Consider the following 11,380-nt stretch of genomic DNA (forward strand, 5'->3'; position numbering starts at 1 on the left):
GATTAAAGAAGATAAATAATTAACACGCATAACTTACACAACCTGACGGGTGGCGGTATCTAATTATATTTAACTATTCTGTGTTATGGAAAGATCTTTTTCTCGTTTAAACCAATACAACTACGTTACACTAGTATAAATGTTGATGCATCGTTTGTGCATTTTCCAAATGATGTCAATGAAGTGTTGTTCGAAGTTCAGGTGAATTTATCCATTTCATAAAGGTAGTTAATAAGGTGGGGTCCAACTATATGTCCAGCCATTCGAATGCATTGATCTCGTAAAAGGGGGGCTCAAACCCCGGAACCCCCATACTTCAACCCCTTGGTTCTGACACTGAAGCAAAATTGAAAATCTTGTAAAATGTTCAAGAACTGAAATAAGCTGAAGAAGGTCGATCCTTCATTTTTCAATTGCGTACCATCAACCCATGCACTGAAACGATAATAAAATACCCATATCTTTTTTAATTTTCCGCTGTTCTAGTACTTTTTGAAATAATTAAAATGCTAAGGTTCAAACATCATTTAGGAAGGTCAGCTATAATTACTTTACATTTAGATGTCATATTTTGATTGTAAAGCTTTTAATTATTCGTCTTGATGATGGCAAAATTTATATTTACCAATTCTGACAAAAAAATAACATGTTACTATATAGCAGAACATATACTTTAAACAGTATCCTTAATTTCAGCTTTACCAGAGTATTTGAGATGCACGTATATATGCATTGAAAATAAAGACTCAAGCTTTACTGCCTTCGCCGTAGAATCATAAAGTTAGTGCCAAATACATGCTATGACGCAATGATATAAGGGATAAAAATCAAATAATTTCATTAAATCTTGATGACAAGAACTTTTTTTGGTGGTAACATAATCATGTTTTAATGTTAATACCACAGAAACAACTTGCTGTGCATTTATAACAATTTGGGACATTTTTTTATGTGAAAGCATATTGTCAGGGTGGGAAAAGCTAAAAATAGCACAAATTCAGCACTTCTATATCGAAGACTACAAAATACATGTTCTATCATCAAAAGACCAATTTATTATTCTGAAAATTAACTAATGCCGGAATGCATGTCCTGAAGTACTTGATTTGAAAAACAAAAAGTTTCAGGAAGTAGAAAGGGGCAATTCATCATGTGTATGTTTCATTAACCATATATAGGAATTTATCCAAATACCATTGAATCTTTCAAGACGATAAAATTCGCAGAATTACAGCTTTATGTGTGTATCTCAAGCTTCTGGGTATCAAGTAAAGGTGTCCTTGTTTCTGGCTTAAATCCACAGTTTTAATAGATTTTTGACAAAAGTTTAAGTATATGTCTTCAAAAATGAAAAGGATGGCTAGAAAAGTTAATATTCAATAAAATAGAGACAAATGTATTATCTGTCAATGTATTCATTTTGGTCTCTCAAGTTTTTAAAAATACAAATGATACGAAAGATGTAAGCTGCAGGTCTTATGAATTTCTAATCATTGGTTAATTGGGAATACCAGATGGAATCAACTACTCTCCATTCGTTAATTTTACGGACATCATCACGAATATCTGTTTTGCAGACGGCGACGGAAATGTCGCAACCAAATCCCGTCCTCTTTACCCCGAATGTGATCTACCATATTAGACTTATCACCGGTTTGTACTTCTATCAGCAATACGAAGGGAACCACACGTGGAACAAAAAAACTACTACTGTAAAACCATTCAAACGGGAAAACCAACGGTCTAATCTATTTACCTAATTTTTTCACCATTTTTTTTTTTATTTGATAAAAACTATTCCAGAAAAAAACATTTTCTGAGCATAGAAAAATATGTTCTTATTACTGAACACGTTTTACAAGCTATCGTTAACCTTCGAATTGAAATACTCCTGTTCACGTGGACGTTACTTCCAGTTTAGGTTTATTGACATCTTGGATTGTCATGAGATTTTTCAGTGATAGTCGGGTTTGATTGGTCCATAAATGTTTGATGTTTAGTATGGTAAAATGGATGTATTACATAAATGTTTTTATTTCATACTTTCATCAATTCTCTCTCATAAACTTATAGTTCATCTATTTTCTTATGTACAACAAGTGTGATAACTGTGTACAACTTCGGACATGCAGTATTTCATGCCCAATAGAGTGTCGGTATGTTTATTGTTTTCATTCACATTAGATACCATGCACTTTCTTTATATGGATTTTCCCTTCGAAATAATTATATGCCTACTGATTGTTGATGTAAACACCTATAAGTCAATGATATCAACAAAGAGCACAACTTAATTATACCCTAAACTAGAAAGGTTTTTTTAATGAGAAAAACAATTTCTAATATTAAGCTGACTATTTTATAATGTACATTAATTAAGAATTATATACAATAAAAGAAAAACATCAAAACAAAAAATTATGAGAAATTATCAAAAGTATAGTCCTAGTCTTTACCAGTATAGGGTAGTCAATTTATTTCAAACTTTAAATGAATGTACACTATATCCGTTAGAGAACACAAAACGAAGAATAAAAAGTACGAGTATAAACATAATAAATCTCTTCAACCATTTGATCCATCCGTCATATAATCCTTCAAGTTCTCCTGCTCCAGATTGCCGCGTTTTCATTGGATAGTATGTATTCTCCTCAACTTTCTCTATTGCCTTTCGCGCTCCGTCCCATTTTCCTGGACCATCCAGTCTCCATTGTGGTGGGGTAGCAGGCCCGAAGTATAATTTATACCAAAGCTTTGGATCTGTGAAAAAGTACTTTAGAAGGTTCGGTTTGCAACCTATTTTCGAAGAAATTGTATCTAAGTAGGCAATGAAAAATACTTGAAGACTGTACCGTGGTGAATCGACATACTTTTTCTTTAAAAATTGTCGCCTTTCCTCAACAACTCTACGACGTTCGGTTGGGCTTGGTAAAGTGCATTTACCAGAGAACACCATACTCGCCCAGCGCGCTTGAATTTCTAGAATTGGCGCGAGACTACCAAATGGTTGAACAAGACCCACTACTGCTAAAGTACTCGGTTCCATGTCTACAGGAAATACAAGTTCATATAAGTACGCAAAATGGTTATCTACTTCAATGATGGAATTATCTAGAAACGGAAAACTGTATGTAAACCCGGTTGCCAAGACAACGACATCGATATTGTCAACCATAGAACCATCATCAAAAATTACTCCTTTCTCTGTGAACTTCTCCACGTTCGACTTGATGCTGATGGCGCCATATAATATGCGGTTGGGTAAATCGTCGCTTATGGTGACAACTCCGCCATCAAACCGGAAGTTAGGAGCCAGTCCATAGTTTGAATGTTTGTATTTGTAGTTAATTTTGTTGTAATGGATTGGTCTCATGATATCCCATGGAAGACTCTGGCTATATCTGTTTAATGCTATATGATCAAACGGAACGCCGTACTCGCCAGCTCTTGACTGAATGTAAGAACCTCTTCTGGTGCTGACATATACCTTGAAAAAACACACTGTATAAATCAATGATATGGTTATGAACAAACAGACAAACATATACATTGTATTATTTTCATTACATTTTAAAAATTTGTAAGATTTCTGTTGTTTCCATATAGCTTTTTCTGTGTCATTTTTGTCTCTTGTGGAGAGTTGTCTCATCGGCAATCATACCACATCTTCTTTTTTTTTTCATTTTAAAGATATTTTATGCGACATTTAATGAATTTTTCGTTCTGTTTAATGTTTATGTGTGCTAAATATAGAAGATAACGAATTAGAATGAAAAAAAACACCTTTTTATTGAGCAGCATAAGATATGTTGTGACCAGAAAATAATTGTTTTGGGGGTACTTGTGAGCCGATTTGTACCAATTGAGATTTACCGTAAAACAGTAGAGATTATTTATTCTGGTCCATTTATGTATGATAAACTGCATTATCTCTGGCTTTTAAAGTAGATAGCTTCATAACCAAATTTTTTATGCTATGTTTTGTCTAAAATGTTGGGTTTTTCATTACTCACTTGAGGAACAATTTTCAAGCGCAAAGCCATGTGTTTCACACCCCGTCTTTTATATGTAAGTTAGTATTTGCTGTTAAAACCATTTTCTGCATCCTACCATAAGATATTCCCATTAAAGAAACTACCATAAATGGAAACTTACATGCTCAGCATGTCTACTTAGTTCACATGCAACGTCTGCTCCAGAATTTCCAATACCAATAACCAGTATGCGTTTGTCTTCGTATCCATGGAAAGTCTTATAGTCACGTGTATGCATCACTTTACCCTTAAACCTGTCCAAGCCAGGGAATGCTGGTTTGTTAGGTTCATGCAAATGTCCATTGCATACCATTACAAAATCAAATAGTTCTGTAGAGGTCTTTCCGGATTTCGTGTTCTGTGTTCTGACTTTCCATCTGTTGTCGTCACTTTTCTCGATTTTTTCAACTAATGTTTGAAATCTTATACAGCTCATCAGATCAAAATGATCAGCATAGAGTTTTAAATACTTCTTAAAATGCTTATGATCCATATAATTTGGGAATTCTTTAGGGATAGGAAAATCGCTATAACATGAAATTTCTTTACTGGTATTGATACTGCAAGAATTGTATAAACTTGTGTCGCCCTCTTTCGCTGTTGTATGATAGTTCCAAAGACCTCCAATGTCAGTATCTTTCTCGTAGCAGACGACATCAAAACCTTCCTCCAAACTATTTTTTATTGACGCAAGCCCTGCTACCCCTGCACCTACTACGCATACCCGTTTTGTCATCTGAAAAAAAGGATTATTTCATCAATGATATAATATTTCCTAAACTCAATATGCTTTTGTATTCCGGTGTCTTTTTAATACGTGTTTAGGACTCTTTTTAGGTGGTTCCTATACGTTTAAATTTATTGTTGGGGTATTTGCGCAGGTATTGATTACTAGGTCGTTTTTATAGTGATAATTCGATTACCAGACCAAATATTTCATGATTATGATTATTTGATTATCTAAGAATGTATTTTTGATTATTTGATTATCTCGTTTAAAAACAGTTAATGATTATGTGATAATATTGGCAAAAACTTCGTGATTATGTGATTATTAGACACCCCGAGGGGTCTCTTTTATAGTAGCAGAATATTGAGATTGACATGTTGTTGCTACGTTTTCTTTTGTGATCCTGTTTTTACAATGCTTGCAATGCTTAATAGTTCTAGTTATAAGAAGACATTCACAATGGTTAAAATATTTGTGGTACCAGAAGAAAATTATCATATGTAGATGTCACATCACCAATTCAACAGACCAGCATCATGAATTATAAGTTTGTAAAAGTAATGCCTACTTTGACAAAATGTAAATATAAAATGTACCTTTGAAATTGTTATTTACATCGAATACCAAAGAAAACCTGGGACTATTATACTAAGTACTACTAGTATAATGGTCTCAGAGAAAACTTACTAAATATTTGAATATACGAATTTTTTGTTGAAAGATCAAATATATTTGGACCAATTTGGGCTTAATTTTATTTTATTTTGCTTATTGTAATTTTTATGTAACTACTGCGTCATTGAGTTCTTGGTTTACGTTTAATTTGGAAGTTTTATATTCTGTTCAATAAGATTCGTGTGAGTTTTTTCTAGATATAAAATAAGAAACCAAAAAAGGGTGTTGCGTTAAATCCATGCAAAGTTAAAGACTGTTTACAGATCTTTTACCGTTGATCTTTATTTTATGGAGATTGCAATGTAAGAATTTTTGACAACAGGAAAACCACAAAGAACACATCCAAAGCTTTTAGATGATATACTATAACATAGCTGTATATTAGGTGGGTGCATTAAAGTCTAGATTCCTGAAAAATACCTTTCTCTGAAAAGGGAGACAATTTGAACTGAACATAACTGGACTACATACCTTGTACTTCTCGTCTCTATGTGAATCTCGTCTCTATGTATTCACAGCCATCTGTATGTTCTCAACAATTTTATAACGATTTTGATAAGATATTTCATAAGTTAACTGATTAATGTATGGAATATTACGTCATATATAGTAAGGGGTGCCTGATCTGAAGAAATATTAGAAGTTTACAGTGTTCATAATGAGGTGAAAGAGATTTGGACACATCCGTTTGGGAATTAACACAGTTCTGGGAGGTTGTAATGTCTGATCTTTTAAGTCGACCATTATGCATTGCTGCTCTTTTCGGGGTTCATTTCTTTAATATCATAGAATAAAAGAAAAAGTGGAATTACAATACTATTGTCTCCTCGTGATCCATAGTTGAGTGTCTAAAGACTATGCCAAGCTATAACCTATATTTAATCTTTTAAAAGGTGTGAGCCTATAATGGAATATGTCTTTTTTTGTGATGATTCCACGTGGTTGTTTTCGGGGTATCTACGGAGACGAAATGCGCGACATGATTTTTCAAAATCTCAACCCTCCCCCTATACCTCTAGTCAATGTAGAATAAAGAATCACAAAGCAATACGCACAGTAAAACTCAGTTTAAAAGAAGTCTGAGTCCGATGTCAGAATAGGTAACAAAAGAAGCTAAGCAAAATGACAATGACACATAAATTAACAAAGGACTACTAGCAGTTACTGACATGCCAACTCCAAAAAAGATTATTTCTTCATCATATGAAAATCAAGAACAATACCTCCCGTAAGGGGTTGAGTAGCATACCATCATAAAATATATGAGAAGAACATAACCCGTATCATGCCATCATGTTTGTTTTCTTTTGGATAACATGCTTACAGGTAACATTGCTAAGGGAGAAACTGTTGTAAATGCACAAATCTTGCGAAAGATAACTCTTATCCTACTAATTTGTCCTTTGGTTACACCATTGACTTTAAAATTGTAACATTTCCTTTTGATGAAATTTTTAATTATAAAACCAACATACACCTCCTAAATCATTTAAAAAATGTTTGTATGGATCAAAATGCAATAAAAAGTGATAAATCATAATAACAAATGATATGAAAAATAGTCATATTTAAAGTCTGAAAGGATTTATATATATTGTAAAAAATAAGGATTTATATATATTGTAAAAAATAACAGTTTATTCTGGCTATCTCCAAGGGTTTAAGAAAACATTAAGGATGTTTTTATAACATTTCATACTGTAAACTCTATATTGTGTATCACAAAACATTCATATCTAACATATGCAAGTGTTGTTTTGATATATTTTCATGTCTGTGACCTCAAAATACCCAATAACATAGTTTTGCATGTTTTTTTTATAATGACTCGTGTGCATAACGCAAGTCAGAAGCCTGTTATTTAGTGGCTGTATATCATTAATGATTTTGTTTGTTGTTTGGTATATAATAATGCCGTTTTTGTTTTGTTTTGTTTTGTTTTGTTTTGTTTTTGTTTATTCATTTCAGAGCCTTTTTAAAGATAACTATACGGTACGGGTGTTGCTTATTGGTGAAGTAATGTGAGCAAAAATACTAACAAACACCTTATGCCATTCTATTTTGTTTACTTTTTGTGTTTGGTGTAATTGCGGATGCATAGTGGTGGTGGCGGGGGTATATTCTTCTCAATCTTTATTCAACAATGGGTTTCGATCATGTTTTTTGGGGATATTTTTAACTCTTTTAATTGCTGTGGGATACCGTATGGCATATTATGTTAATAGTAAACAAAAAGGTAACACATACTACTTTCATGTGATGAAGTTTCTTATTTGGAGATAGACCTTTTTAACAAATTGTCGGCATTCCTATGGAATTTTGCGCTTTTCAATGTCGACCCTTTCTTATTTTCGAACGAGTCGGAGTTCCTTCAGACAAATTATCAAAAATGAGAATATCATAGAAGCAAGATAATTTAGTTTCACATTCAGATATATTGGTGATGTTTTTCTATTAAAAATCAAATTATTTCTGATTGGGTTCCATTAATATATCCTCAAGAAGTATAAATAAAAGAAACAATAGACAAGGCTCCCTCCACCTCATATTTATACTTATAACTCGAATTTGACATAAGTGGTCATCTCGGTACCTGATTCTAAGAGAAACAATATAATTTTAAATTTGAATTATAAATCTCCTAAGCAGCAAAAAAGCAACTTCACCTGCATATGGGAAACACTCATGTAGATTTCGAAAAAAGAGCAGGCTAATGCCGCTACAAGGCAGCACTCGCACCCGCAAAGTGGAAAGGGATTAATATAAGTTGCAAAACTTGTTTCCCAATCCACAATACATAAATATGTTTAAATTAAATTATTATATGGGATATACATTTCCCTACTAATTCGGGTATTCATGAGCTTGCAGCTGCTACTCAGACTTAATATGCCACCATTTCCAGAACAGAAGGTTGACGAACCATTATGATAGTTAAGTCAAAGAACGTCTCGTCCTCTTTCTTAAAAAAGAAGGTTCATCGGAAGAAACCAAGACCTTGTTGAAAACTACTTCACAAAGAATACAAGATGGCCATGAAGTATTGACTATAGGCACTGACGTTATTTATCATCTAAACTATGTGTTAAAGTGCTTTTTTTATTCGTGTTTGTATTTATTTAATATTTACTGTTTAGTCTGTTTTTGGTATATATTCTTTTGTCGTGGCTAGGTATTTATATATCCCGACTTTTTGTTATTGTGCTCGTGTCATTTTTTGTACAAGTATTCTTGTCTTTCATTTTAGCTTATGTACTTTTCTATAGGGTGTCAATATGCCATTTTTATTGTGATTAAGATCATAATACAGTGTTGACTGCTGTAATCCAAATGTTGACATTGTTATACCTATTATGTCTGTTTGTTTTGCTTACTCGTTGTTGTCAATATAATGGAATTATATGCGAATGTCATACAAGTGAGAGGTTTAGCTTGCTATAAAACCAGATTTAATCCATCATTTTCTACATATGGAAATGCCCGTAACAAGTCAGGAATATTACAGTTGTCTTCCATTCGTTTGATATGTTTGTTTTTTTTTGTTGTTGGTTTTTTTTTTTTGCCTTTTGATAAATGACTTCTTTCTGAATTTTTCATCGGGTTCGGTAATTTTGTATTTTACTTTCTATAATTTTGTTGGTTTGTCACAAATTGAAAATTTGAAAATATTGCACTGTTTAGAAATGTGTTTATAATTTGCAGCATTTTCTTTAAATATGGGACATAGATCCTCACAAAATAATGTTAGTATCAAGCGTTAAAACTGTGTGAACTGTACACATAGGAACAAACACAGACACCGACTGTTTCAGTAAACTCAAAATTTCTAATTTATGAAAATTCGGGATCCAGTGTGTGAATGTAACAGCAAAACAAAATTATATGAAAAACTTTGAGCAATCAAAAGTATACTGACGCGAGAATGAGACAAGGTCAAAATAAAGTGCCAAAATAAGCTAATATACTTTCCAAAAATTTATTCAATATACAAATGCAACATCATATAAAAATATAAATATTCATTGCCTTTGAAGACTATAATACTGGAATATCCCACTTTTATCGTCTGAAATGCCAATACAGTGTTTAACAACGAAGTTTTCCATCAACGAAAAGTTAGCAGACGATAGCAAAACAGGCGTATGCCCAAATATTACCATATATCCACCCTTCTTTACTGTCGGCAATAGAGCCCCAATGAGTTGTTCTGCTTCGGCTGACGTCACAACTTCAGAATTGAGAAAACGAATAAAGACTACATCCGCTGATGCTGGAGATATTTTTGGTTCCATAGCGTTCCCACAGTGTACCTCATCGACGCGAGTTTTAGAAAATCCTACCATTTGCTTGCTAAGATCTTGTCCAATGGTAAAACTCTCTGGAAATGCCTTTTTCAATGTTGACAGGAAGACGCCAGTTGAGCAAGCCGGATCAAACAACACTAACTTTTGAGTGTTCAGAGTTTTTAGAAATTTAATGGTGTATGCCCTTATCCTTTCTTCCCCACAGCCAAGCATAACGTCAAACGCATCATCAACAACCCAACCTTCGGAAGGTGAGCATAACTCCTTCCTTGTCGATTCACGCAGAAGAGAAAATGGAAAAACTAACTCTACATTTTCTATTTTATGGTTTGTGATGTCTTTCATTACACTGAGCTTTTCGCCATTAGTCAACGGATGATAAAATACATTGACGAATGTTTCAATTATCCTTTGGTCGGAGAATACGCCTAATATCATACCAGCTGAAACGAAGCTGCAGTGAATCTCAGGTATTCTGTTTTGTATCCACAAGTCCGAGAGGATCTTTCTTCCTACTAGCCTATATTTCGATGGACCTATATTAAATGTTAAGAAGAATACACTTTGCGGAAGAGCCCAGTGCTTCTCAGTAAGTCGCTCTAACTTTCTATTATTGACTTCTGTCCAGTTGACATCTTTAACAATTTCGCCATTGTTTGTAATATGGAAGGTTACATAGCGATCTAATTCACATTTAAGTAGCTTCAAGGTACTCCTGTCTGACGTGTGTTCTCCAGACTCGGATAAAGATTCTTCTAACAATGTCTGAGCATTTTCTAACTGTCCTTCCGCTAGAAGTCGCCGAATATTTAGAAATTTCTCTCGCAGATTATCATCGTACATTCCTTTGAAAATACCATCATAGCTTTTAATAGCATCTGTCAAAACGGGTGCCTTCTTGTCGGCCATTGTTTCTTTTACTCCAAAATATATATTGTGGTCACAAAAAGTTTCACAAGAATATGATGACGTTTGTAAACAGTTTGTAAAATCCTTAGCCTTGATCAGATGATAGTTTAACCTTTATCGTTACTTAATAGATAGCATATCGATCATAGATAACATTGCGGATCAGGAAAACAAATCCCTGTACTTTTAGATGAACGGACCCATTATGTAATAGAACATATTGTCCAATATTCAGTTGAAACCTATAAATAATTGTCAGATTATACAAATGTGTTTAACATCCTTAAAATTTTATTTGTTTTCAATAAATCTATTACACTTTTTTAAGTGAGCAGTTTGCAGTCTTTCTAAGGATATATCTCATCCTTGATTTTTTTTTGTTATACGTTTTACAGTGTCCAATTATTTGCTTTTCATTTATGGGAACGTAAAGATCCGGTTACGGTTAAAAAAACCATTATGCTTTATAAATCTTATTCAATTTAGCTTTTCTTTTTTTTATCCATAAGAAATTATAAATCTTATTCAATTTAGCTTTTCTTTTTTATCCATAAGAAACAATAGAATATTATATGGAAGAATTTTGTCAGACAAACTATGGTATACCAGCGTCATTCATCTGCTGAAAGGCTTTGTGATTTGCGGCATGGTATTTGGTTATTTTGCTATTGGTGGAAACTAGCATCAGTAAGAAAATCGGGAATTTTACTAACTTCTAAATACATATA

General features: G+C 33.1%; 1 protein-coding gene across 1 annotated transcript; it reads right to left on the minus strand.

Moving 5' to 3' along the window:
- Window positions 1–2,345: 2,345 nt before the first annotated feature.
- On the minus strand, window positions 2,346–5,968 carry LOC139516170 (flavin-containing monooxygenase 5-like). Its single transcript, XM_071306070.1, has 3 exons — window positions 5,911–5,968; window positions 4,156–4,770; window positions 2,346–3,487 (listed from the first exon to the last, which is right to left on the minus strand). Exons 2-3 carry the CDS (start codon window positions 4,768–4,770, stop codon window positions 2,480–2,482), a joined length of 1,623 nt encoding a protein of 540 aa, XP_071162171.1. The 5' UTR covers window positions 5,911–5,968; the 3' UTR covers window positions 2,346–2,479.
- Between the last annotated feature and the right edge of the window lie 5,412 nt (window positions 5,969–11,380).

The sequence above is a fragment of the Mytilus edulis genome, chromosome 3 (genome assembly GCF_963676685.1).
Source record: "Mytilus edulis chromosome 3, xbMytEdul2.2, whole genome shotgun sequence".
NCBI lineage: Eukaryota > Metazoa > Mollusca > Bivalvia > Mytilida > Mytilidae > Mytilus > Mytilus edulis.